At 36.5% G+C, this 27,543-nt stretch overlaps 4 protein-coding genes and 1 non-coding gene across 8 annotated transcripts; 3 read left to right on the top strand and 2 right to left on the bottom strand.

Moving 5' to 3' along the window:
* Positions 1-842: 842 nt before the first annotated feature.
* LOC114746455 (uncharacterized) lies at positions 843-2,137 on the top strand (the record flags this gene model as incomplete). Its single annotated transcript, XM_028934675.1, has 3 exons — positions 843-847; positions 961-1,055; positions 1,520-2,137. Coding segments are annotated over exons 1-3 (717 nt in total), but the record flags the coding sequence as incomplete, so codon positions are not given.
* Positions 2,138-2,148: 11 nt separating this feature from the next.
* Positions 2,149-8,381, top strand: LOC114746452 (nucleolar MIF4G domain-containing protein 1-like). The gene is made up of 11 exons (XM_028934671.1): positions 2,149-2,374; positions 2,459-2,526; positions 3,091-3,173; positions 5,356-5,455; positions 5,593-5,678; positions 6,061-6,143; positions 6,763-6,890; positions 6,974-7,075; positions 7,270-7,563; positions 7,652-7,774; positions 7,920-8,381. The coding sequence occupies exons 1-11, from the start codon at positions 2,254-2,256 to the stop codon at positions 8,301-8,303; spliced, it is 1,572 nt and encodes a 523-aa protein (XP_028790504.1). The 5' UTR covers positions 2,149-2,253; the 3' UTR covers positions 8,304-8,381.
* Positions 8,382-8,465: 84 nt separating this feature from the next.
* Positions 8,466-14,005, bottom strand: LOC114746453 (double-stranded RNA-binding protein 1-like). 3 transcript variants are annotated; one of them, XM_028934672.1, is made up of 6 exons: positions 13,498-14,005; positions 12,935-13,090; positions 10,949-11,199; positions 10,609-10,834; positions 9,808-9,987; positions 8,466-9,013 (listed from the first exon to the last, which is right to left on the bottom strand). In XM_028934672.1, the coding sequence occupies exons 1-6, from the start codon at positions 13,853-13,855 to the stop codon at positions 8,679-8,681; spliced, it is 1,506 nt and encodes a 501-aa protein (XP_028790505.1). In that variant the 5' UTR covers positions 13,856-14,005; the 3' UTR covers positions 8,466-8,678. The 3 variants fall into 3 exon arrangements, with proteins under 3 accessions (XP_028790505.1, XP_028790506.1, XP_028790507.1); XM_028934673.1 differs by having other exon boundaries at positions 8,466-9,007; XM_028934674.1 differs by having other exon boundaries at positions 9,011-9,092.
* A 1,646-nt stretch (positions 14,006-15,651) lies between these two features.
* Positions 15,652-20,533, bottom strand: LOC114746451 (5-methyltetrahydropteroyltriglutamate--homocysteine methyltransferase). Of its 2 annotated transcripts, none has more exons than XM_028934670.1 (12): positions 20,276-20,533; positions 19,182-19,535; positions 18,996-19,083; positions 18,539-18,666; positions 18,053-18,444; positions 17,799-17,962; positions 17,325-17,405; positions 17,070-17,236; positions 16,879-16,984; positions 16,517-16,767; positions 16,208-16,409; positions 15,652-16,106 (listed from the first exon to the last, which is right to left on the bottom strand). In XM_028934670.1, the coding sequence occupies exons 2-12, from the start codon at positions 19,529-19,531 to the stop codon at positions 15,741-15,743; spliced, it is 2,295 nt and encodes a 764-aa protein (XP_028790503.1). In that variant the 5' UTR covers positions 19,532-19,535; positions 20,276-20,533; the 3' UTR covers positions 15,652-15,740. The 2 variants fall into 2 exon arrangements, with proteins under 2 accessions (XP_028790503.1, XP_028790502.1); XM_028934669.1 differs by lacking the exon at positions 20,276-20,533 and adding an exon at positions 19,696-19,882.
* Positions 20,534-24,922: 4,389 nt separating this feature from the next.
* Positions 24,923-25,025, top strand: LOC114746458 (U6 spliceosomal RNA). Its single transcript, XR_003740282.1, has one exon. It is a non-coding gene; the product is annotated as a U6 spliceosomal RNA (small nuclear RNA).
* The last annotated feature ends 2,518 nt before the right edge of the window (positions 25,026-27,543 follow it).

Genomic DNA, 27,543 nt, shown 5'->3' with positions numbered 1-27,543 from the left:
AATTAGTTAAATGGATCTTATATTAAAGATCAGAGGAGTATATTTTTAATCTTCCACTGGGCAAGTACTAACTATTAAGGCTATTTTACCCTTTCTGTCTTTGGAAAAAAAAATCAATCGCGTCTCATTGATATTTTTTCTCACTACTTATTTTAATTTGCACAATGGGATGAGGGGGAAGAATGGGATAAAATAATAGATGTAAAGAGTGTTTGAATAGAAATCAAATTCTTATTGTAAAAATAATTTTACAGTACATGTATAAGTATATGAGAAAAATTTTGTCTCAACTTACTTAAAAGTACTTTTAAAAAACATCTTTTTTCCCACAGAAGAAAAAATAAAATAATTTTTTAGCACCAAGAAAAAACAAAATATTAACAACAGAATTTACACATCATTAGTGCCTTTTTTAATAAAATATTAATAATAGAATAATTCGTATGGGCCTTGATACTCAACTCGAGTTTTAACCTAGGGCCCAGAAACATGAACACAACGAGCCCCATTGATTTGGGCCTCCGAACCCTTCAATTTCATATTCGCAAAGGGCTGCCGCCAAACTAGTCGCGCGAGCGATCCGCGGATCTCTTCACTCTTCAGGCCTTCCACCCTTCATGCTCGCTGATGAAGACACTTAGATACCGGCGAAAAGGGTCGAGTTCATTGTAGTTTCTGCTTACAAGAGTATACTCCTCCAACCACAGCTTATTTTGTATTATTCTCTGATCTATTTTTTTTTTTTCCGTTTTTCATCGTTTTCGCAAAATTATCTGTGATCGCCGGAAGGTTGTCGGCCCTTTCCTGTGGGCAGTTAGTCGTTGGTGAAGTTTGACGTGGAACATGGGTGAGCTCTCCAACATCCTTTTTTTTTTTTGGAGTTAATCCAAGTTTTTTGAAGTTACCAACTGGCATTTGGAGAGATGGAATATATCTCAATTATATCTGAACTACATGCAGCGAATCAGATGAGTGAGAAGTCACGTCGAGAAAGGCGAAAAGAAGCCCGCCTGGCAAAGAAGGCGAATAAACATCAATCTTGGCTGGATGACCAGGTATAAATATGACCTTTTTTTATACGAGATTTCAAAGCTTGAGTATGAGGATGGTTTTCCACGAAATTGCTGTTTAGATGCCTCAGAAATAAAACAAATGTGAGTTTGTGAGGAAAAAAATTATATCCAATGCTCCTCGAAATCCAATTCACAAACCCTTTCAAACTGGTGGTTTGTAAGGATTGTGTTACTTGTATTTTTCATTTATTCTTCCATTCTCAATTTCGTTGAGATGATTAAAAATGGGGTATATTCCTCCTCACCCCCCCCCCCCGGGGGTGTAACGCTGAACAATTCTCACATCACCTTGAGCTCTTCAAAACTCCCATACAAGTCCTTATTCTCTGTCTGTCATGCTTTGCCACCAAGTATTGAGAAGTTATTCCTTATTATCTGTCTGTCATGCTTGGCCACCAAGTATTGAGTAGCTATTTCTAAAATGTATAATTACTTTACTCTAATAGATATCTCGCGCAATGAAAAGAGTTAACCAGGATTCAGAGGCAAATACTACATGCAAATCAAATCATTTGCTCAGCCCTAGTGTAAAGGAAACAAAGGTTAACAAGTCAGAATCCAACTCTGGGAGACATAGTACAGCTGAGGATTGTGAAATGTCAATGGAAATTACTGAGTCAAAATCAATGATTTGTCATGGTTCTGTTGCAACAATAACGAAGAAAGGAAATAAAGGTTCGAAGGAAAATTCCAGGAACAAGTCCAGATGTTTCCCGGTTGGTGTGCCAGATGTTTCCATAGCTGCCAAGAAGGATCAAGATTTGGAAAGGAAACTAGCCAAAAAGCTCAAAGTGAAAGACGGAAAATTAAGGGGTATGGATGATGGTCTCAATATATTACTTGATGGAATGCCATCTATTATTGATTTCATGGGCGAAGGGGAAGTACCTAGTGATGAATTACCCGCAAAAAAATTGAAGAAGAGATCTTCACGTAATAAAACTGAGGATGACATATTGGCAAGGGAAGGGCCACAAGCAAGGTCAATACCTGAAATTTCAAGGCTTGCAGATACTTCTAACCAAGATTTTGGATCGACAGAATTTTCTGTTAGTGCGCCCTCAAGTAAAAACATAAGAAAAGAAAATTGCTGGAACAACAGCAAGAAGGTAGTGATGTGAATGCTGCTGCCACATGCATATCCAAGCTTGCCAATTCCTGTGAAAAAGAGACGGCAAGAATGCATGTTCCTGCTCTGGTGCCAGAAAAAAGAACTAATGAAAAATACATAGCACCTCACTTGAGAGCACGTGCTGGAAATGAACCTGAAGAGCATACTCAGATCCGAAGGCGAATTCGAGGCAAGAAAGATAGACTTTGAATGGGTTTTGCATTTCTTTATTGTTTGTCTTTAGTTTTCTTACCTAAAATTAAACTTGTCTCAGGTCTGCTTAACAGGCTCTCTGAATCTAATGTGGAATCAATCACAGGAGAGATTTCTACGATCTTTCAGGTATGCTACTGCTATGGATACATAACAATCAGATGCTTACTCTTTATCTCATTCTTTTCATAGAATATTGCATATTATTGCTTCTCCAAATGGTAAAGGAAGAGGCATTAAGGGAAGACAATAAAATATAGGAAGTCTTGTATACATCCATTTTCCCCTTAAAATGTATTTTTCATTTAATTCTGTAAATAAAACACAATGCTCGCTGTTTATATCATTCACTGGATAAAAAGAAAATGACCTAATGGTGCATTGAGTTTTTTTTTTTTGAAGTTTTTATGCTAGTTGGATTTATGCACTGTAATTATAAATTAGATATGTGATGTAGGTCGTATTTATTCCCTTTTTTGAGATATCTCATTCCTTTCATAGGAATATTAGTAACAGTAACAGTAATTTATTTTATGTTTTAAATCTTAAAATTTGGGTTGGTTCCATTTCAATCAACACAGTTTAGGGAAACTATGCCTTGGAACTTGATTCTCCTCCCTGGTTGCTTGTATCAATGGAAGTTGTTGCTTTCTGAAATTTTATCTCTTACTCTTTAATCTGATCCCTTTGCAGACAATTGCTCGAAGTGTTGCTTCACAGATAATTAGCGAAGAGATTTTAGCATCTTGTTCTGGAGGTCCTCGTGGCAATGAACAGTTAAGAATTTATGCCTTTTATGTTGTGCTGTAGTGTTCTTGATCTCTCTTATCCAAGTTCATTTAATTGTTGGCACCATTCTTTCATTGGGGAAAGATGAGCATTTGTTATCAAATCAAAATTAGGGATATGATAGTAGTGAATGATGCTGACACTTGTTAGGATGCAGCTGCTTCGGCCAGGGAGTTAAAACATAAAAAATGATAATATTGAAAAGAGGCAGAGGAGGTAGTTTATAAAAATGAGGAGAGAAAACATGGCTGCAAAAGACCTCATGGAGAATGACATTGATGAGATTGAATCATAAAAAATTCTTGTGCTGGGATCTCTATTGGCATTCTTTCATGTATCTTATTGAATAATTGGTAATGTTAGGGCTGAAGTGGCTGCTTTATGGGTTTTGTAAATATCGTATTGGAGATTTAGAAATTTCCTCGAATCTTTTGTCCTTAATTTGTTTGCATTTTCCTGGTGGGATTTTAATGTTACAGTTGTCCATGACCACTGTCTTCATTTCGACAACACGAGTTGTTACGTGAAAAACCATGAATAGAGTTATAATATTAAAATCAAGTGTCACCCCTCTGTACATGCCTTTTGAGGTTTATGTTCTTAGGCTCGCTGTCCCTGTACTGCACCCTTTTTTTTTTTTTTGGGGTTAAGAGGGAAAGCGTGACCAGTATCAAACTCTTGACCTCTTTGCGATACCATGTTATGTGTGTCAGAAAGATAGCAATCAGTTTGCTAGTTGATATTGTTAGGAAAAGAAAGAAGTGAGTTTGTTAGGACTCTGACTCATTAAATAGCACTGTAACTGAAGAGGAGTTAACTTTAACATTTGGCGAATTACGAGTTCATTTTTCTCTCTCCTCTTCTCTCTTCTATTCTTACTTCTTTGACACTTATCATGCCATGCTAAGGACCTCACTTCAAGTCAGAAAGCTCAAGTTGTTAAGGGAAGTGTTATGATATGTAAATTGTAAATATACTCTTAGGGTCCAGTCCTTTATTTTGCTGTGGTCTATAATATGATAAATTCCAATTGCATATTTCATGTGGTCTGGTTTTTTGGAAAGCTGTTTTTTTCCTTCTGCTATTCAATGACTTGGGGGGTTGTATAGATTGTTTACAATTGTTAGGATGATGTGGATTTCTGATCTGCAGTAGATGGTAGAAGAAGATTTGTTCTTTTTTTTTTTTTTTTTGGTGATGTTAAGTTAGAGCCAAGAGAAAGAGAGAAAGGAACTGGAACTTAACTGAAATTTTTATTACACAAAGGCCACCAAGGCTTCCATACAATGACTCCCTTGTGCTCTGCTATAGATAGCAGTAAGGGCGATGTTACCAACTAACTTAATAAAGCCTCTACTAGCCATTTATCACATAACAATTTCCTATAGTGTCAATAGCTTTCAGAGGCTTTAGAAACAAGGAGGAACATAAATTCCTGGAGTTATGAAATGTTTCCAGTTAGCTTGCAGGAATACGTTATGCCTATTCATTTGCTTAGGGATTGAATAAACCATTATTATTTGTGGATTTGGGGTGCATTATCCCTAAATGGCAATGAATTGGACCGGAGAGGTTTTTATTAATATCTTGTCTCTTATCTTATTCCCATGTAGGTGTCCTGTCATCCCCCTCTCCAAATTATTTATCTTGTGATAAAGGTTATTTATATTGTTAATTGCCTAAAAGAAAAATTAGGTCATGATTGATAACTACCCTGCACCCTTCTGGATGTTCTGTTTGGTATACCCTATATAATATATAATGCTCCAATGAAAAATTTTAAATCTGGCACTTCAGGAATTGTATGAAAGTTGCTTTTAGATTTTACTCCCACTGTTGTTGTGGACGCATTTCTTTTGTTGCAGCTCATAGTATGACTGATAACTTTCCTGTACCCTGCTAAATGTCTGTTCGATACATTCTATGTACTGTTCCCTAGATAAATTTAATTCCGGCTCTGCAGGAATTGTATGAGATGTTTCTTGTATATGACATTGATGTCCCAGTATTGTATTGAGCACATTTCTTACATTGTAGTTTCTTAGCTCAATACTATTGTTATTTTGTTTGATGAAACCGGTAAGTTAACTTTGATGTGTTGAGCTTTCTCTCTTCTATATTTGTTTCAAATGTTGCTGATAATTTTGTTTACTGCCCTCTTCTGTGAAGGTATGCTGCTGTTTTTGCAGCCTTTGTTGCTGGGATGGCCTGCCTGGTTGGTATTGACTTCAGTGCAAAGTTTATGGCCTCCTTTGCCAAATGCTTTGAGGTATAGCATTTAAATAAATAAAATAGTTTTCTAACATTGCTGATTTTGTTTATTGGTTGGATTTTTGGATTTTAGATTCTTCTCAAGTCTTTGATTGACCTGTCAGAGTCTTCTAATTTCCCATGCTTTTCTCACAGGATGAATATAACAAGGAAGACAATCTCTCTCTGCGAAATCTCACTCTTCTCCTATGCTATTTATGCATATTTGGGGTCTGCTCAAGGTGAACTGACTGCATTACATGATGCACTCTTACATGCAAAACACATGCGCATATATTTTTGTGATCTTTTGCAACTCATAAAATCAATTTATGGAATAGACAGTTGGCTGCCGGCCATGACTTCGCCTGTTGTTCAAAATTTCAACTTTTATGATTATTGGGCAAGAATAAAGCTAGTTTTGTGTGATTTAACATCTTTTGCAAATATTAGGCGTGTCACTTTTTAAGTGACTATCTGAGTTTGATGGATTTCAAACTTGTATTTCTGTTGTAATGAGCTGCTGCTTGGAGTTCATTTGCATCTGTCATTAGTAATATGACCAATTTTTGTACTGAATCCCTCTCAACTATATTTTTCTAACAATCATGTCTTGCAATTCAGTGATTTAATATATGACTTCCTCATCATCCTGAGTAAGAGGTTAACAGAGATCGATGTCTCTACCATCTTAACGGTGTTACAATGTAAGTTTCTTTTTTCCCACGATGAATAATCTTTTAAGCTGCACATGTTAGGTTTGGGTTAATTTTACGTAGAATTGCTAGGGATGTAAACCGCTGCAAATAAGTTATTAAGACATCTACATTGGCCTAGTTCATTTATGGTAAGTCCTGAGTTGGGCATGCTCTTAATGCATTTTCTTGACAAAACAGTTATGTTAGAAAGTGATGCAGCTTCATGTACTTTCACACACTTTAAAATCCATGTAACGTACCATTATATGTTCAGATTTTCATATATTGGGATATCAATTTCACAAGTGCTACAAGTGATTATGTTCCTCGATATTTTTTGTCAAAAATATAGTTACTTGCGTAAACACACTATTAAAAATGTGTAGAGGCATAAGCAAGGAGTTCCTTCCACTCATCCGGCTAACTTAATATTGTCATTGCATTGTACTCATTTTTTTAAAAATCATAGTACGAATGTGCATCTGTTTTGTTCATTTCTCTTGCTTTATTCCTTTTTCCCCCCTGTCCAATTTTCATGTTGCATGAACTGAAGTCTGAAATCAATATTATGTTGTAACAAGACGGTACTTTTCAAACCCTGTTATCTGACTTCAACATGTTTAAATAGGCTGTGGGATGAAAATTAGGGCTGATGATCCTGCTGCCATGAAAGATTTCATTGTGAGTGTTCAGAATCGGGCAAATGAGTTGAAGGCTTCTGATGGTGGGGACCAAGAAAAAATATATAGCAAAAGAGTGAGCATGCTATGCTCTATCATCAAACTGCCTTCACTTTTTCTTGACAGTGTCCAGAACTGATTATTTAGTGACACTTGTAGATGGAATTTATGCTTGAAACCATCTGTGACATCAAGAACAACAAGAAAAGGCCCAAAGAGGACCCTGCACATCACACAAGGATTAAGAAGTGGTTACAGAAGGTACCATTCTCTAATCTGAACGTTTTGGCAGCCTTATCTAATATGTTGTTGCATATTAGTATGTCCTTTGTTATACTTTTGCTTGGAAAAAGTAATGCTTTAAAAACATTATCGTTGTTTTAACTGTCAGTTTTTTATGTAAACGCCATTTGTAAATGATAGTTTATTAATTTTTGTCCTAATACTTGTTCCAGCTAAGGGTGGATGATGTTTTGATTAGAGGATTTAAATGGAATAAGTTGCTTGACCCCAACAAGAAAGGCCAATGGTGGTTGTCTGGGGACGCAGCTCCCGCAACAGATAATGTTGTGGAAGTTGCCAACAGAATAGATAAAGATGTTCTCGAAACCCAGCGAATGTTGCAGCTTGCTGCCGCTCAAAGGATGAACACAGATGGTAGAAGAGCAATCTTTTGTATAATAATGAGTGGGGAGGACTATATTGATGCATTTGAGAAGCTTCTAAGACTAGACTTACCCGGAAAGCAGGTCAACCTTTTCCCTATGTTACTTGTGTCCTATTTTTAGCTATGTGATCTTCTATTGAGTGATACGTAATTGTTTCACGTCTGTGCAGGACCGAGAGATAATGCGTGTTCTTTTGGAGTGCTGCTTGCAGGAGAAGGTTTTTAATAAGTATTATACTGTATTGGCTTCCAAGTTGTGTGAGCATGATAGAAATCACAAATTCACTCTACAGGTTATTGTTCCCCCTTTTGTCGTGCATCGAAAGATATTTTTAATTCGCCTTGTCATGAAGGACGTGGCAACACTTATTTTGAAATGTTCGTTTATAAAAGTGGAATTTGATTCAAGTTAATGTTTTTGGGGATTTTTGTTTGCAGTTTTGCCTTTGGGACCAGTTTAAGGAGCTGGAATCAATGCAGCTGAGGAGGTCAATGCATCTGGCAAAATTTGTGGCAGAAATGGTTGCCTCTTTCACTCTCTCCCTCGCAGTTTTGAAGACCATTGAGCTAGGCGACATCACCCAGTTAACCCCAAAGAAGATCATGCATTTCCGCATGTTTTTTGAGTCCATTTTTGAGTATTCGGATAGCCAAGTGTGGAACATATTCACCCGTGTTGCGGTGACCCCTGCGCTTGAAAGCCTTAGAGAAGGCATTGAGTTCTTCATTAAGGAGTATATTCTGAAAGCCGACAAGGCTCTTACTCCAAAATTTAAGTTGGCTAAAAGAGCCCTTCATAATTTAGAAGGAGTTCTGATGTGATTTTCTGGTTTTGAATACATCAAAATTTTGTAGCTTTAATAATAGATATATTAAGTTGGCTAAAAGAGCCCTTCATAATTTTTTCTCTCTCAGGAAAAAAGGAAATCTGCTTATGCTTTGATAACGATGAAACAGTTAGGGGAGGGGGGATTTATATGCAAATTTTTTTTTTGTTTTTTTAATATGAAATGTATTTTCTATGATGTAATACAAGTATTTTTATTTTCAACTCAAGGAGATATCATGATTTTGGACAAGTTAAAATGTGTTCAGTAGGGGAAAAGTGGAGCTAACAGAACACAGCAGCTTGAGTATTGTCTCCTTTCAGTTTCATCCAACCAATGATGCCATTTGAGCCAGCAACTCGCAAATTTCTCACTCAGGATAGGAGTAAGCAACATAATTCTCGTCACTTATAGGCAAGAGAGCGCCGCCTGAAGCAATCGTCACGTTTGTCTTGCGCGAGTAAACAATGACCTTTCTGCAGGTTGAGGTGCTAGCTGCAGTTGAAGCCCTGCCACCTGAGCCTGTTGTCAAGTTGTCGCTCTTAGTGAGTGCAGGTGAAGACTGGATACTTGATAGAGAGGCGGTTTCTACACAGTGAATAGTAATTTCGGGAGGAGCAGAACCGCTACCAGCTGCAACTGTGATGTGTTCTGAAGATGGGTGAGCAGTGTGATAACTTTTAACCTCAGCAGCGCAGCCTGCAGCTATATTCGTGGTGAGAATTCTAGCGAGACTTGAATTCATTTTAATACATAAGGACTGCCACGAGAAATAATTCTCAACCTGGTAAAGAGAACAATTAAACTGCACCTAAGACTACAAGTAAATTGATAATTATTTTTATTTTTCATTTTGTATCATTAAATAAATTCCCAATAAATATCACCTCCACAATTCACAAAAGAAAGCACAACTTCGGAAGACATTAAAAATCAAGCATGTAATTTCATGTATTTCATCTATATTGTCTGTTCTTATTCCTTAGATATAAAGGCCGACAAGAGCCCCAATTAATTTTGTTTCAATTATGTCTTATGTGGTAAGCTAAATTGCAAATGTCATTCTAAATGCTAATTCCGTCTCATATGAGAACTGATGCTCCTCACACCAAGGATTATCTACTTCATACATGGATATTAGATATAAATGACTCTCTATTTTTGGGTCTCCAATGCTCTTTTGTCTAGCAAACACTCTTCCTTCAAGCTAAAAATTAGAGTTGATAAAGTCCCTAAACTGCCAGACTCATGAAGTCAATTGATGGTGAAAAGTTGACGGTTTTGGTAAACTTCAACATTAGTGGGTATAATCCCAACATCTAATTTTCACTCTACAGTCAATAGAGCATTCGGCTTGATGCAAGTAGTAGTCTAAAAACTGAACATAGGTTTCTAAGACAAAATACCCTTTTTATTCATTGTTAAGGAAGTGGCAGAGAAAAAGTTGTCATGTAGAAAGTGAAAACTCTAGAATGCTAGAAGCATTGAAAACGACTTACGCTTATCATCCTCATATTGGTTCTGAGTCACTGAGTTAGGGTTATAAACAATAGGAGATTTTGAATTGGCATAGTGTTGGAAGTGAGTTAGGTCAGTTGGATCTGAGTTGTGAGATGACAATGCAGGACCCTGTGCTTGATGAGCAGGGGGCTGAATCAATGAGCTTTGATTTAGCTTACCTGAAAGAAAAAGCAAGCAACAGTATAATGACCAGTATTTCTAAGCAGAGATAATGCTACCAGCTCCTATAATCTATAGTAAATCTTACAGTTCATTATAGTCCTAATAGTTTGGAGATTATTCGAGGGGATAGGAGTATTAGAGAAGGCTGAGAACTTGATAATTAGAGGGAAAAACTGAGCTAGAGTAAGACTCCTAGTGCTTACAACTAAGAAAGCATCCTTGTCACACAAGATCGTTGCTGGATACATAGTAATAAATAAACCGTAAAACACTAAAGGGAATCAAGTTTCTTCCTCCCCATCTCTTATGGAAGTAGGATGGAAATGCTTTTTCAGATCATGGGCTTTTTTTTTTTTTTTTCTCTCCTTCAGGATTTAAAAGGGGTTAGAGAGCTATCTTGAGCTGATGCTTTTCCTATAAATTCGCTCATTCATTTTCCAAGTACGTTTGCTGTAGGAGGATTTCATACCTCCATTGTTGCAAACTTGCACTTCTTTCATTCTCCTTAATATGTTCTTTTTTCATCCAAGGAAAAAGAAAGCAACATACAATCAATATGACTATTCACAAACAGTAGGGAAAAAGATTAAGACGAGTATCAACAAAAAAGAAAACACCTTTGTGTTCTTTCAAGGTCGTGTAAGCAACCTTGGCTGCACTCATCTCAGCCTGTTTCTTTGTTTTTGCTTCTTGTCCAGTATAAAGTGCTCCTCCTATCTCCACATTTGAAAAAAATTTGGGCATATGAGCCTCACCAGATTTGGTAGTGTTGTAAACAGGTAAACAAAGTCCTTCCTTTTGAACCAATTCTTGTAAAAGGTTCTTGTATAAACCAATATCATCCTGAAAGGTAAAGGCAATCATATGGATGAGATAAGCATCGCGACATGACAATTTTAAAAGCTAAAGAATAAAGTTATACTAGTGGCCACAGGTGATTAAAATTTAAAAACCAGCCTCTTGAGCTCCAGGAACTGTCAATGACATCAGAGCAACTTTTGCAGCTGCATGTTCAGCATCCTTTAATGTAGGAAAAAATTGGGGACTCTCAAAAGTTTGTCCATCTATTGTAACTTTACACTTAAAACGACTAGCATGAGGAGGACCCTCTCGCTCGGTAGAATACTCGGGCAGATTCAGGTTTCTCTTTTGAGCATAGTTTTGGAGCTGATTCTTATACAAACGCTGCACGTCCATGACAGGACTCACTGTCAAAGTCACAAGTCCAAGTGTGATTTGTCATTAGATAAAGAACATGTTGTAAGAGAGAAAGGATAAGTAGCCAAAAAATATATTATATTATTATCAATTTCCTTCATGTTTTCGCCTACCATTATTTGAACTTTGCAGACCCACAATGTCATCAAAAGTTTAACCAATATAACAAACAGAAAAAGAAATGGCATTGCTCCCTTTCAGTAAACACACTCCATCAAACGCATTAGTCTGAGTCTAGTATGAATAAAACGGTGCTTTATGCTTTGTCTTTGTGTGTGTGCGTGTGAGATTGCGATTTGCTGCCACCAGCGGAAGCTAGAGATCTGATATCTCCTTCTGTTAATGGAAAATTGTTCTTCAGCGCATTTAGCCATTGATCCAAACCTTAACAGAGAGTAAGCATGAGCATGGAAAAGTTAAAATGAAAATCAAAGCTTTTTAGCCCCACCCATTATAAATTCTGCTGAATGCAACAATCATTATTTTGGGAGAAGAAAACCACTACTTACCCGTTCACAACAAAGAACGAAAATAGGAAACTGAAGAGAACAAGGAGAGCAAACCATAATTGGCAAAATATCGAAGGACCAATTATGAAGAGCTTCACCCCCGGATATCATGTCTAGACCCATGGACAATTCTGACAGGCCACTTGGGAGCAAAATTACAAAATCCCAATCCAAAAACTGTCTACAGAAAATAGAAAATATAACTCCCTCCACTATCCAATAAGGACTCCTAAATGTTGCAGCACGGTGTTCCACATGATATACTGATATGCAGCACACATTAAATTAAATATATCATAAGAATGTGAATAAATCTAGTGTAGTTACGATGTAGTACATAAGTATAAGAAACTAAACAGTTGTTGAAAATGTAACACGACAGTTTAATAATCATCCAGAACCTAACTGAATTAACCAAAAATCTCAATGTCAACACTTAAATCAACGTTAAAAAAGCTTAGCGTCCTATGAGATCTCAAATAGGCTCCTCCTCTTTACTCAAACCATAAATTGGCATTCCTGCAGCATCTCGGCTTTTCCATGACACAAAAAAGGAAAAGTGAAAGTGAAGATGATAGAAAGAACTAATTGAAGATCATAAGAGAAGTGGCTGCCAGAACTGTCCTCTAGAGAGGCAGAGTTCCAGCCTTCATCTCTGGACATAATAGAAGGCGGTGTGGTTGTATATTGCTCCCAGTTTTGTTAGAGTTTTACATGCCATTACGTTTACCATATAGCGCAAACAGTAAACACCACAAACAAGAGTTCTATATCCCTAGCAGTGCTCACTTTAACTGCACCATATGAAGAATACTGTGCCACAACACCTATGGCTTAGCATAAGCTCTAGCAATGTATAGCTACTAGCTATATCATGTTCAATATTGCTATTAAAAACTATGATCCATCAAGGAATGATATAGGAAATTAAATACCATTAAAAGCTAAAGCTATCACTCATCATAACTCCTAAGAAACTAAAATTACAGCAAGAACAGCAACTTCTGTTAAGAGGAAAAATCACATCCAAGCCAATCAATCAATCAAGTCAGTAGCAAACAAACTTAGCATCCCTCATTCACACACCACAGCCCGTAGGCAACTATCTACCAGAACCAAGTGTATTGGCGAAACCCAATCTAGAGGAACACCGTATACAGTACCATTAAAACGTCATTGCTATGGAAGTAACAAAAGAAGAGAAACTAAGGCATACTTGAGTCATTTTTTGGATTCCCTGCTGTCCTGTTATCTTTATCTGACGTGGTAGGCCTTTTGATCTCAATCGCTTGGGATGCATCTGGTACCTCGGGGTTTGTCACACTTCTTTTATAAAGTGTCTCAACAACACCAATGGCCGGAGAAGATGAAGCTGTAAATACAATGCAAATAAACATGAATCTTTCTGCAGTGTTTAAAAGCATAATTCACATTTTAGACAACCATAGCAGCAGCATGCAAAATTACCCTTCATCCTGAAGAAATAACCTCCACCTTGTAAGTGTGGAGAAGTATGATAATTTATGACTTAAGTACATGTAACAAGTCTACACGTCCATGCTACGAAGGGTGAATTCAGGCATTCTGATTCCCTTAAAATAGCTTATCAAGTTTGAAATAAAACAAGGGATGGACACAACTTAGACAAAAAGAATAGATTTATAATTGTATCATTCTTCATAAAGCGTCTCTCGTAAACCTAGCAAGAAATCAATCCCAGCCTCAAATGGGAAATTACAAAAGATGTTTTTTTCCTTAAAAAGACAATAATATACGAACCAGTAGACGTCGGCGCTGAAGGCTGTGGAAGAGAAAACGGAGTTGGCGGAAAAGACGGCTGCGGAAACGAAGGTTGAGGCAGGGAAGATTGAAGAACAGAAGGAGAATTTGAAGTTTGGGGAGGGGGAGAAGGTGGTTCGGGCTTTGGGAGAGAAAAGTGCTCATAAGCGAGCTTAGCCACATTGTTTTGAGCTTCTTTGGAGGTTCTGCAAGGTGACGGCGTCTGAAATTCAACCCCATTAACTGTGATATTAGCACTATAGCGAGGACGGTGATCGGCTCCTTCTTTGGTCGTCTGATAGTCCGGCAAGCTCCATGATCGCCGGTGGCAGAGCTCTTGCAGCTTCGATTTGTACATTGCTTGCTTGTCAGCAGTTAGGTTACTCGAGAGAAGGCAAGAACCTGTTCTTTCTCTCCCACTCAACCTCTGTCTCTATGGGTGTGGTGGTGACTGGTGCGAGTGCGAAAGACTAGAGAGAACATAACCATATAACTTATGCTGACGTTTGGCATAATTGCGTTAAGCATCAACCAACAACACCTTCTTTCTTCTTTTTGGTCAATGAACAACACCTCTCTCCACAGTACTAATTATAAAACTTCGTTAATAAGTACTTATATGACATCAATTGTTAAAAAAAAAAATTTTTAAAAAAAAGTGGTTACGAGTCGAGAAATAGAATCGCGGATAGATGCCGTAATCACGCGTGAAGGACACGTACACCAAAACAACTTTACATTTAAAAATTTATTGCATTCAATAAAATGATCTATTTTTGGTTAAAAAAAAGACTTGCTAATTATGTTAAAGGGTTAAGTGCATTCAGTATCCTGAAATATTTTTTCAGGTGCAGTTAGCACCCTAAAATATTTTATGGTATATCTAACATCCCGAAATATTTTCGTGGGTGTTGGATTATTTTGTGGAGCATCTAGCATCTCAAAGTATTTTTTTCCTGCACCCAAAAATATTTTTTAGTGCATCCAGCACCAAAGTAAAAAAAAAAAAAAAGTACTTCAGTATGCTGGACATCCCTAAAAAATACTTCGAGATGTTGAATGTACCACAAAATACTTTAGGGTGTTAGATACATCTAAAAAAATTTCAGGATATTAGATGCACCTTAACCCTGTGTTAGAAAGAGTGAGTCGTTAAAGACATGTTCATTAATTTCTTATGAAAGCGAGGTCATATACTCATTACTAATATTCATTTTTTTTCCTTAACAATTTACGATGGGTAAATTCAAGCATGGACGCATCTAATTTTTTGCTTTTTCTTTTATAATTCCCACATCTATTGTATCTTTTTATTGAGGGTTTCACATGTAAAAAAACTAAAAAAAGTGCTCGGAAAACAATAAACATCATCACATTTGTTAATTATGCAATATGTTATCTCCCCTTTTTTATAAATTATTCTCGAATAACTCGTTGATATCAATTGTTTTTCGCTTAACAATTTGACTGTTTTATAGTTACATATACACAGTCTTCCTTCATAATTATAAGTCCGTTTTAATTAATTTACATTCCCAGTAAATTATCAATAACATACATTATTTATTCCAATTTAATGCCGTGTACATTTTAATTAGGGAAAAAATTATTAATTACAGTACAGTACTATACTCTTAATTGTGGAAATTTTCAGAAAAGCCGTGTTAGTTACACTTGAAAAAGGAAAAAATTATTCAAGGGATGTGCTGCAACGTATGTTTAACAAGAAATGTCATCTTCAGCTAGCTTTGAGCTCTAAGCCATCGTTCTCGCTTTTCTTCTTCTTGACGGGTTTGTTATTCGTCTCCCTTTAATTTCTTCTTTGTTGTACTAGTTCCAGATTCTAGATTTGCTAGAGACTTAGGGCACCGATAACGTGGTTCTACTTAACACGGATCATTATGCTTAACACGGATCGATCACAGTTTAAAGCTTTTGCACGTACAATTCTAAAAGAAAGATTTCTGCCCAGGTATATTTTACGTGGGACATGACAATTTTAATATTTCGATTTATTGATTTCTTATACATTCGATTATACAAAAAGGCACAAAATAAATGCCGAAACCAATCGCTCACAAGAGCATGTACTAAGCAACTAAACATTCAGCTCACAGTTATTGAAATAACAAAAAGAAGAAAAGGAAAGAAAAGAAAATTTTCCTTTATCTCTGAATCAAGCAGAACCAGTAAAAAAAAAAGAAAAAAGAAAAAAGAAAAAACCTCTTTCTTGAACCATTTTATTAGGCACTGGCGAGCTTGTTGCGGATGCTTTTGGCAGCATCGACCATGTTAGTGAGGGCTGCCTTCACCTCAGCGTACTTTCGAGTCTTGAGCCCACAATCAGGGTTCACCCACAAGATGTTCTTCTCCAGCACTGCAAGCATCTTGTTGATCCTATCAGCAATTTCCTCAGTTGGTGGTATTCTTGGAGAATGAATGTCGTACACACCAGGCCCAATCCCAGCTCCGTACTTGACTCCTTCACGGAACACTGACAAGAGCTTCTCATCAGAACGAGAGTTCTCAATGGTGATCACATCAGCATCCATGTCGATAATTGAGTGGATGATGTCGTTGAAGTTGGAGTAACACATGTGGGTGTGGATCTGTCCATTGTTTACATTACGATGAATGATATATATATCTATACAATATGGATATTGAAGTTACAGTTTTTAAGTCGTTTTGATTGGTAATTAGGAAGTACCTGAGTGGTATCTTGTACTCCAACGTTGGTGATCCTGAAGGAGTGCACAGCCCATTTCAAGTAGTCAGCTTGCTCTGACTTCCTCAGAGGCAAACCTTCTCTTAAAGCAGCCTCATCGATTTGGATGACATTAATGCCGGCCTTCTCAAGATCTTCTACTTCATCCTTAATAGCCAAAGCAATCTGGTAGCAGGTCTCAGATCTGCGGATGAATTTATACATCGTGTTTAGGAACAACAATACGATGAATACTGACTGAACCATATCTCTACGTATAATGAATTAAATGGTGTGTTGAGTTTATTATACCTAGGCTGGTCATTTCGAACGAAGGACCAGTTGAGAATGGTGACAGGGCCTGTAAGCATTCCCTTCATGGGTCGTTTGGTCATGCTCTGAGCTGTAGATGACCAGAAGACAGTCATGGGTTTTGGGCGGCTCACATCACCATAGATGATTGGTGGCTTCACGCACCGGGATCCATAAGACTGCACCCACCCATTGACAGTAAAGGCAAAGCCTGAAAGTTGCTCGCCGAAGTACTCGACCATATCATTCCTCTGCAATGAAAGGCATCCAGCATAAGTGAGAAGAGTTCAAACCATCCGAATTGTTCTAGCTTTCTCCTTCATTTAGTCATATGCTGTTATTATTTGAAGATGAAAGCTGACCTCAGGCTCCCCATGTACAAGCACATCAATATCGAGCTCTTCTTGGAGTTCCACTACTTTGCGGATTTCCTCCTTCATTTCCTTAACATACTCTTCCTCAGAGATCCTAAAGAAATCAAGATCAGCATGAATCGATGAAGCCACAAGAGGAAGAGAACAGAGCTAGATATTAGGCTGATCAAGCTTCTTACTTGTTAGCCTTGTATTCACGGCGCACTTTCCTTAGTTCTGCTGTCTGAGGGAATGATCCAATAGTGGTGGTTGGAAGGATTGGAAGGTTAAGCTTCTTTTGTTGAGTATCTAGTCTGGCACTGACATTTGTAGCACGGCGATGGTCAGAACCTTTCAACGCATCAGCCTAAGGAAAAAAGCAACCATTAGTACCAAAAGAATCATATATACACCCCATTCAGTTGAGAAGAAACAGTCATGAATAAAGCACTCACGGCCTTGCGAACAGCTTCATTGGTCACTCTTGGCGAGGACTTTCTTGCGGCCAGGGCAGTAGCATTAGCAGAGAAATAGTCCTGAAAATAAAAGCGCAAAAACAGCGATTCAGCGAATGATGCAACAAAATAAGCAGGTAACAAATGGAAGTTGATTTTATTTTTACACTTTTTGACCCTCGTAACAACACGCCCGGAACAAACTACACTGAGTCAAATGCCAATATATAAGTTAACCTGACTTCCATTCTGAGATACTATCGATTTTTTTTTTTTTTTGGGTCAAGTGTCGGATAAAATCGAAAAAAGTTGCCTATGACCAATTATAAGTCAAGCGGTAAGTTCATTTGACAATAAAATTATTACAACATTTCGAGTAACGTAGTCTGTCCGTATTATCGAGTAACGGACATTCTTAAGCAATCCAACAGAGAAATCTATTTTGTCAGGAGTGACATAAACCGAAAGAATTACCTCATCCTTTTGACCAGACAATGCCTTGGCCAAAGCATTGACTTCATAAATCTTTTGGGCAGCAAAAGCTAGCCATGACATGATCTCAGCATCCAACTTGGTCTCATTGGCAAGATCAACAGCAGTGTGAAGAAGTGAGCAGGATGTGGACACCACAAGGTTATCTGAACACAATTTAAATAACAGATTTGTTGGGCAACCTATTAACTGTAAAACTCCACAAAAATTTTCATATATACGTTGTCAATATTTACCTTTGCCCACAACACCCTCAAGACTTTGTAATGTACTGAGAGAAGCAGAAAGATCATTAGCCCAGATGTTCCTGCCATCAACTACTCCGGCAAAGAGGAATTTACCGCTGGGAAATCCGCCCTTGATCAAATCAACAGTCTTGGTTCCTCGGATAAAATCAAATCCAAATGCTGTGACACCCTTCAAAGCTGTAATGGTCTTGTATGCCTCAGCAGGAACATCAGCAAAGCAGGTTTCAACAAGCACATTGAGACCAGATAAAGAGGATTCGAGTTCTGAGTATGCTTCAGTGAATGCTTGTAATTGGTGAGATTCAAGGTCTAAGATAAGGGTGGGCTCATCAAACTGAATCCATGAAGCACCAGCTGCCTTAAGATCAGCTACAACTTCTCTGAGTTTATAATTATAAGCGAGTTAGAGAATTAAGACAAAAGTTGAATAAAGGGCAGATAGTTGAAGTCTGTATATAGGTTAATAGTAGTTACTTGTATACTGGAAGGAGTTTGGGGAGGAGAGAAAGAAGTGGAAGCGATTTTTCTACACCCTTGGCAGGCTTTGAGAGCAATAAGTAAGATACTGGGCCAACGAGAACAGGGATGGTATCTACTCCAAGCTGCAAGAGGAAAATAAACGTTCATTGACAATGGTGATAATGACAAATATGCTTATTAGGCTTAAGAGTGAAGATTTATCACAATGATCCCCATACAAGAACTGACTGACATAATGGGATCAACAGAGCATTGAAAAATAGATACATGACAAGGACTAAATCAACGCGATCATTTCAAGAAAGCTTCAGATCTTTCGGGCTTGGACACTGATACAAATAAACTGTCTTTGCAGTCCTTCTTATATCAATTAGCTTTACTGTACTTAATTCCAGATTCTCATGTTAGAGAGTAGTTGATTTAAATGACTTTTACACATATCGATACATACCGCCTTGGCCTCCTTGTATTCATTTACTGCCTTGTGAGAAGCATAGGAGAAGTTCACATCAGGTCCCAGTTCGGGGACAATATAATGGCTGGGTCAATGCAAAAATAAAAGCTTAGCAATTAGGTTACTCTGTTCGTATCATCGATGGTGGAAAGATAATACAAAAATGCTTTATACATCACTTACTAGTTCGTGTCAAACCACTTAGTCATCTCCATTGCAGGTACAGATGCGTTTCCTCTGGCCATGGAGAAGTAAGTATCAAACTCAATCTCCCCACCAGTCCAGCCATACCTCGGTGGAACAGCGCCAACCGTGGCGGTAGCATCAAGCACGTGATCGTAGAACGAAAAGGTATTGCTGGGGATGTACTTGATCCCGACCTCAGCCATCTGCTTCCAGATGGATGCCCTGAGATCAGCAGCAACCTTTTTCAGGTCACCGGCACTGCTCTTCCCATCCCAGAACGATTCTAGAGCGAACTTGAGCTCTCTCTTGGGGCCCATGCGAGGGTATCCAAAAATATGGGACGCCATCTTTCTGATACATCAATTCAAAATTCAAACACAAGTCAGACGTTAGGGTTGAGAAATTTTAATTTGACAACAGATACGCACATCGTTCACAACACAAACCCGCGTATAGGAAAACAACATCCATCAAACAATAATAATTGAGGCGATATGTAAGTTAACGGTACCTTCTTGTATGATCCTTAAAATTATGAAACATTACGTGTCATTTCGATCGAATTTACACAATCGCAAGATACAGGAAGCCAATGCACTTCCATAAACAACACTTTCAAGGGGGAGAGCAAATGGCAATAAGAGATGGTGAAAAGGAATGTGGGGAGGAAAGACAAACGTAAGCTAACTGAGGTAGAATTGAGCAGGATAACACTTGGGGAGCTCACGCCACCAGCGAACAGCCGCCAATATATCTATATTTGGAAAATTAAATACGGCTTATTTACCATCAGATTTGCTTAAGATTGTTACGTTATCAATCATTTATCTCTGAACAGGGGATGAAAAACGAAATCATAATTTAAAGGCTCCGATCCATTATAATGAGAGAACCCCAGAACTAGATCCACAGATGAAAGTAATCAAACACAATAGATCTACCAATCAATCAATTTGGTGAAAAGGCATGGAACCAAATCGCAGTTTTGAAGAATAAACAGCGAATTCAATAACAAAACTCCCAAGAGATTATGCATGCAGAAACGCTTTAGTTAATTCGAATGAGCGTCCTTGAAAGCAGCACACGCATACCCGGAGATCTCAGCGGGGGATAAAAAGTTGAAGGAGAGAAAAAAAACAGAGAACTCAGCCAATAATGGGGAATGTAGACGACGAAAAAGAGACAAATGGGACGATGAGAAGGGAACAGAAGTGGGGGAGAGACAGTGAAGGGAACCTCGAGCAAGGCACTTTGTATTAGCACAGAGACAGAAAATTAGTGAATAATAAACGGACGAGAGGAAGAGAAGGAGGCCCGTGCCTTTTCAAGTGCAGGGAGACCAATTCTCGCTTCAAAGATAGGGAGAGAAATTGAAGCAGTGAGAAGGGCGCGAGTAAGAGGGGGCAGTTATCGAGTTATTTATAGCCATTTTGCCGGGAAGACTTACTTACAATTTTTTTTATTTCTAAGGTCTTTTTTTGTGATTTTTCTTTAAAAAATTGTAATAAATTCTACTATCATTAATTAATTATGAGCAGTGTAATTATTCTCGTGATTTTTTTGCCAACTTATTATTCTCGTAATTAGTCTAGTTTATTTCTTAACTTCATTTAGCGTAATACTTGATTTTATAAAATTAATGCAAATACTACTATTGTGGAAGAGAATGGAATATTGTTGAATTTTACATACTCAGACAGTCATACTTTGAGTGTGAGATTATTCTCGCTTGAAAAAATGCAATAGTATACTCCCCACGCTAACGGCATGCCATTTATGGAATTAGGGGTGGCGAAAGGAATTTAAAAAAAAAATGTTTGTATTTATTTGACCATCAAGCATCGACGCCAAATTTATTATTTATCAAATACTCATAATTATAAATTACGTGAATGTTTTGCAAGTGCTTAGAGAGGCGAATGCGAGTGTCCTTTTGCGGGGTTGGTGATGGAAGTTGGTGTGAAAGGACTAAACAGGAATACGCAATGATCGTATAAGAACTTTGTGGCGGGAAAAAAAAACTACCTTTTATTAATATTCATTAATTTAAAATGTTACCAAATTATTTAATTATGGCATATAAATTATTAAATTATATATCAATTAATAAATGAGGTAAATTAGTTGATAAAAAATAATAGATGTAAATAATTTTAAATGATTTAGTAATTTTTTAGTTTTTTCAAATTAGTTAACTAAGCTGTAGTATTATATGTGTTTTTTTAATGCAAATTTAGTTCCTTAAAAAATATATACATAGGTGACCAGCAAGTTTCGCTCCAGTTATTTTATTTTACTACTTCTTCGATCTTTAATATATAACCTGATTCTTGAGTTGGTTTTGGTTATAAATATAAGACTCATTTATTATATTTATCAGTTTTCTTTAAATTACCCTTGTGGATACTCCCTTAACCATAATCAAATAGAAGAGTGAGAGGAGGTATTCAGAAAAATGATTATGGTGTTTTAGGAAAAACATGTCATTTTTCTTATAATTAACTAACTTATCTAACTTCCCTAATATAATCAAATTAGTTAAATAGGTCTTATATTAAGGACCGGAAGAGTATTATCTTTGATTTTTAATATAAGAATTAGTTGACTAATTTAAGTGAGCTAAGAAAATTATTTAAATTAGTTATTTGTAATAAATATGTGTTATCTTTTCTAAAATATTATTGCTAATCAAGTGTATTGTCTAGAACTACTATTGTTACAATGGTTATCTCAAAAAAAAAAAGAGAAATAAAGTGAATTGAGGTCTAATATTTATGATCAAGATAAAAGTTAAACAATTTTTTATATTAAAGACCGGAGGTAGTACTCCTCCAATCCTTAATATATGACATAATTATTGAGTTGATTTTGATATTAAATATAAGATATATTTATCATATTTATTAATTTTTCTAAATTATCCTTATGAACACTTCATCAACTATAATTAAAAAGAGGGATGGAGGATATTAAGGAAAATGATTATGATGTTTTAGAAAAAACATGTTATATTTCTTATAATTAACTAACTTATCTAATATTTTTAATCTAATCAAATTACTTAAATATGGAGTATTTATTTTTGACAAACTATTCAATTATTTAATTTTGTTGTTCATTGCCAAAACCACAATCAAATGCCCAAATTACCCTGGGCTTCATGGAAAATGACAACCTATTGCGGTTGGTGCCCGGGGCCGGGGGTAGGTGAGACAAGGTGGGTTTTGTGTTGATTAAGTCTAATTATGTGCGTTACGTGAACAAATTATGTTGGGGTTTTCTTTTTAAGTTTCAAGGGGAAAAAGTTTTTGAAATCTGAACACAGTTTTTAGAAATTTAAACAGTATGATATGAAATGATTGCGCACGTAAATGATAAAGAATTTTGAAAAAGATGTGCTTTGTTTTTAACGGGTGCAGACTTAGCATGACCACTGAATTCACACTCTAAATCCTTAAATTATTTTTCAAAAATAAAATATTTTATTTGCCGCGCTCGAGACACAACATAAATCGAGACAAAAAAAAAAACGAGCTGAGTATAACTATTCGTATTTTAACAAATAAGATAAAATAGAAACTGACTAACGTAATTGTTTCCCCACATCAAAAACTAACTGTGTCGACTTGAACTTTGAATATGGATGAAATCAACACCATAGTTTTTAAAATATTTTTATGATATACAAAGTAAATACGTGGATAAATTTGTCTCGTTTTATGAAAGAAACACTTTTAAATGCTTCTAAACACTTCCTAATCATCAATCAATAACTACTAAAATACTTGTAAAGTTGGGTTTTAAACCATTGAATTCAAACTCTAAATCCTTAAATTATTTTTCAAAAATAAAATATTTTATTTGCCGCATTCGAAACACAACATAAATCTAGACATAAAAAAAGAGTTGAGTATAACTATTTGTATTTTAACAAATTAAATAAAATAGAAACTGACTAGCGTAAATGTTTCCATATATCAAAACCTAACTGCGTCGACTTGAATTTCAAATATGAATAAATCAAAACTATAGTTTTAAAAATATTTTTACAGTACATAAAACAAATACGTAAAGTAATTTACCTTGTTTTACGAAAAAAACACTCTTGGGTGCTTCCAAAGACCTCCTAATCATCAATCAACAACTATCAAAATACTTTTAAAGTGGGGTTTTAAAAGAGCGTTGAGCAGAAGGAATGCTATAAAGCCCAAGGCTAAGGCCTCGTAAATTATTCTTAAAAACTAAAAAAACGAGCGGGACGTGCACTTATCCTCCTCTACACGTGTACTGTTTATATTATTTGTCATGAGCCAAAAAAAATACTACCTCTTTTTTTTTAACATAAGAGTCTACTTGAATTTTATTTTGGTCTTAGTTATAAGATTTCAATATAATTTATTTATCATATTTATTTATTTATTTAATATAATGTTTATAATAATAATAATTCTCATCAACACGTTTAGGCAAATAGGATACATTTTAACCACCTTTCTTCAGCGCAACGCCTCAAAGTCTTCAAAGTTTACCTGAATCTTGTCTCTCAAAAACGCGCACGAGATTTTTGGCAAGGCATTATGATTAATGTTCCAAAGGAGAGAAATAGCAGACGAAATAATGTTTGAGGCTGCAGTTATCATTCTTCTTTACCGTTCTTCGTTCAACAGTCACTTGCCCAAAGTAAAGTAGTGCTTCCGTCTTTTGGACGCCTTGGGATTTTCGTTCTAAAACCCACCCGCATATCCTCCGTCAAACAAACAGCTCATATTCTGGGGCATTAATTGTAACATTTCGTCAGTCAATAAAACAGGTTACTGGCTGACAAGTGAACTAAGAAGGGAGAGATCTATCTAGTTATGATCCGACTGGGATTTTTCTCAAGCTGCAAGTCTGCCAGTAAAGCAGTATTTGGTTAAGAACTGATGATGTGTGCTTGTTCTTTGACTTGACACGTCCTCAAGCCATTAATGCATGGGGGGCTGGGCACGGGGCGGACGATTCAATAAATCAAGCGTCCCATCAGACCTTCAAGAAAACCGGCAAGGCGACAGAATGCCTACGGATAGAGGTATGATTCCTATTTCCTGTACCTAAAATATCAATAAAATATGCGTCAAAAGGCTTTTTTACTGTTCATCTTCCATCCCCTTCCCCGGGGACGCGGCTTCTCTCTTTTTCCCTTACCATCCGCTGCCCTCCTTTACCTTTGATACTTGCGCTGTTTTGAGTGAAAGCAAGGGAGGGTGAAGGGCTTCTTCTTTCTTTCTTTTTTTTCTTTTTTTTTTAATTTTAAAAAAATATCTAATATCTTAAAATATTTATTTCAGTGTCATTTCCTATCCTAAATTAATTGTCAATACACTAAACAAGGTAAAATAATTTTTTAATAGCACCTAATATTTAACACCCAGCATTTTAACAATTAAGGTATTAGATATATTTTTAAAATTAAAAAAAAAGAAAAAGAAGAAGAAGGCCTTCACCCTCCCTTGCTTTCACTCAAAACGGCGCAAGTATCAAAGGTAAAAGAGGGCAGCGGATGGTAAGGGAAAAGGAGAGAAGCCGCGTCCCACATTCATGTTTCACTGCTTTCCTTCCAGCTCCGGGAGGCGAGGCTTGGACCTGTAGAGGAGTGGGCAACTCGCTGCAGTTTTCAAGAAGAGCCCTCAGAAGTCCCACATCGTTCACGATTATAACTGTATCGTGGTTTATATAGACTTGCTGCAACGCTTTAGATCGTCCCTTCGGGGACATCCGATAAAATTGGAACGATACAGAGAAGATTAGCATGGCCCCTGCGCAAGGATGACACGCACAAATCGAGAAATGGTCCAAATTTTTTTTCTCTTCCCGCTGTTTCGTTTCTGTGCTTGCTCTGTTTTTCTCCGTGTGCTTCTGAGGTGAATGGTATCTCTGTGTGCTCCATGTCGTTGTATGCTTACTCTGTTTTCCTTCCTGTGCTTCTGGGATGAATGGTTTTCTCTGTGTGCTCCATTTCGTTGTGTGTTTACTCTGTTTTTTTTCTGTGTTTCTGGGGTCAATGGGTAATACACTTCACTCTGTTTTTCCCTGCTCTTGGAGAATGGCTATTATTTCAATTTTATTCCAACGAAGAAAATTATCATCTGCCTCGACTTTAACGATTAAATAAAAATGAGATATCAAACAATTATAGGTAAATTTATAGAAAAGGATAAACGCTGATTCGTTCGCTAATACAAGTACCTTTATTTGAACTTAACAAGCCGTCTACAATCGAACATGATCGACAAACGGTCGGTTTAAAAAGAAAAAAGAAGAAGTTTCATGAAGGGGAAATTTGAATAAGAAATGATGTTGCTTCATAGTGGGGAGAAGATGTAAGGACCCTTGTGGCATGCCCAAAACTCGCGGACCTCGCCCCTTGACCCAAAGCTCATAGTTTTAACGTGCTGTAACTTTTTATATATGGTTCGTGAACCTCTCCACACCATCGATGGATGAGTGAGTTTATTTGTGCCACCTTCTAGGCGAAGCCAGCGGTCTTCACGTTCACCTCTTTTGCACTCAATAGTCAATGCCATCCTACAAGCACTTTATCCCCTCTTCTCGCTGACTTGAGATTCATGGTGCCCCGGATTAGATGGGCAGGGACTGATTAACTAAATTGGTCAATAACATAGGCTGATTAACGATGTTTCGTCTAAACTAGGAAAATTACTGCTACAATCTGATTGGCATGGCTCACCGGAGCCTAACGCTTATTCTAAACCTTGTGCCTGGGTCCCTGTAATATTGTATAGGTCTTTCTTTCTCTGCTTTTTTTTCCCCCCTCCTCTTAAGCATAGTTCTTGCCAGCCGACGGTGATGTCCATTTTGTTCCGCGATGCAGTTGGGTCAAAAAGATCTGCTTACTGACGTTATGTTAAGGTCAGAATACTTCGTCCCTTGTGATTTGTTCCCTAGTTTTACTGTAATCCGATTCAAATGCAAGTTAAAGGTCCCTATCAAGTAGGATACACCCCATTAATCGTCACCTGGCCCCACAGGAAATCAGAGTTGCTCCAAGAAATGATGAATTATTAGTTATTAGTGATATACTCCTCCGGTCCTAATTATAAGACCCAATTGATTTATTTGAGGAGATTAAGGAAGTAAGTTAAGTTGGTTAGTATAATAAATAAGTGTTGTCATTCTTAAAATATCCTTGCTAATTAAGTATATTGGCTAAAACTATCATTATTAGAAGGATTATCTTGAAAAAAATGCATAAATATAAGAGATAAAATGGATTGGGGTCTTATAATTAGGACCAAGTAAAAAGTCAAATTGGGTCTTATAATAAGGACCGGAGGAGTATATATTTATGTATGTGGGTGTCTTTTTTAATACACGTGTTTGGTTTTATATTGAAATTACTAAAATTATAACATGCTTCAACAGTAGCTGTAACTTTGGTTATCTCCAACACAAGATAAAGGAAAAAAAACCCTCTGAATCTGTACTAGTTAAAAATCATAATCAGTGTATCAATAGAACATCTTATTGTCTGTAAGGGGGCTTCAAAATTGTCTATGATTCCCAATTAATTCCTTAACTTGAATTTTCAGCTGGAGATGATTGCGCCCGATCATTTTTCTTGGAGCCCAGATGGTATTTTTGCTTGGGCTTCATACCCTGCGGTACAAAAATGACCTCCAAAATATCCATTGGGTTGAGTGACAGGAATTACACCCTCTCACTAAAAAAAAAAGGGTTCAATTTCCCATGACGGTGTTTGGTGTTGAATAGAAGTGTCTAGGTAACCTTTGAGATATATATGGAGTGTTTGGATAAAACCAAATTATGATTTGGAGAATAACTCCTGAAAAATAGATTTTAAAAAAAATAGATTTTATGAAAAATAATTTTGTGAAAAAGTAATTCTGATAAATGAGAGTGTTTGGATAGCTGTTATTAGAAGAATTTTTTATATGTACAAATTTACTAAAAAAACATAAATTAATATGATAATTATATAGAAGATAGATTTTATAATTATTTTAATTTAAAAAAATAAAATATTAATAATATATTTTTACCAACATGATTAATCATATATAAAATAATATAATTAATATATATATTTATAAAATATAAGATTAAATATGTTTATAAAAAATAATTGAGAAATGTTAAAATCATATTATCATTAAAATCTACTCTACAGGTACAATCATACTCTTCCATTTAAACCAGAAACAGAATGGATTTACTTCTTCTGAAACTATAGTTTTGAGTTCCAAACCATGGTTTTAATCCAAAACCATGGTTTTGTTTTTTCCTAGGTTTTTGGCGAGTCTGGGACTAAAACTATGATTTTAGGTTCCAAAACTATGGT

Source organism: Neltuma alba, unplaced genomic scaffold (assembly GCF_004799145.2).
Source record: "Neltuma alba isolate B1F8T4 unplaced genomic scaffold, ASM479914v2 tig00005008_pilon, whole genome shotgun sequence".
Taxonomy (NCBI): Eukaryota; Viridiplantae; Streptophyta; class Magnoliopsida; order Fabales; family Fabaceae; genus Neltuma; species Neltuma alba.
The sequence above is the reverse complement of the archived record's forward strand: the minus strand, read 5'-3'. Positions and strand labels throughout refer to the sequence as shown.

Bases quoted from the DNA above. Each gene is read 5' to 3' on its own strand.
- LOC114746452 (XM_028934671.1), top strand. From the start codon at position 2,254: ATGCATGTTCCTGCTCTGGTGCCAGAAAAAAGAACTAATGAAAAATAC. The intron at 2,375-2,458 runs GCAAGAAAGATA...AACTTGTCTCAG, and splicing joins GATCCGAAGGCGAATTCGAG to GTCTGCTTAACAGGCTCTCT. The intron at 7,076-7,269 runs GTACCATTCTCT...TACTTGTTCCAG, and splicing joins TTAAGAAGTGGTTACAGAAG to CTAAGGGTGGATGATGTTTT.
- LOC114746453 (XM_028934672.1), bottom strand. From the start codon at position 13,855: ATGTACAAATCGAAGCTGCAAGAGCTCTGCCACCGGCGATCATGGAGC. The intron at 9,988-10,608 runs GTGTTTTCTTTT...TTTTTCTTTCAG, and splicing joins GACCTTGAAAGAACACAAAG to GTAAGCTAAATCAAAGCTCA. The intron at 9,014-9,807 runs GTAAGTCGTTTT...CCACGAATATAG, and splicing joins CCAATATGAGGATGATAAGC to CTGCAGGCTGCGCTGCTGAG.
- LOC114746451 (XM_028934669.1), bottom strand. From the start codon at position 19,727: ATGTTTCATAATTTTAAGGATCATACAAGAAG. The intron at 19,084-19,181 runs GTAAGTGATGTA...GCATTGACCCAG, and splicing joins AAGTGGTTTGACACGAACTA to CCATTATATTGTCCCCGAAC. The intron at 18,667-18,995 runs GTATGTATCGAT...TTCCTCTTGCAG, and splicing joins AATACAAGGAGGCCAAGGCG to CTTGGAGTAGATACCATCCC.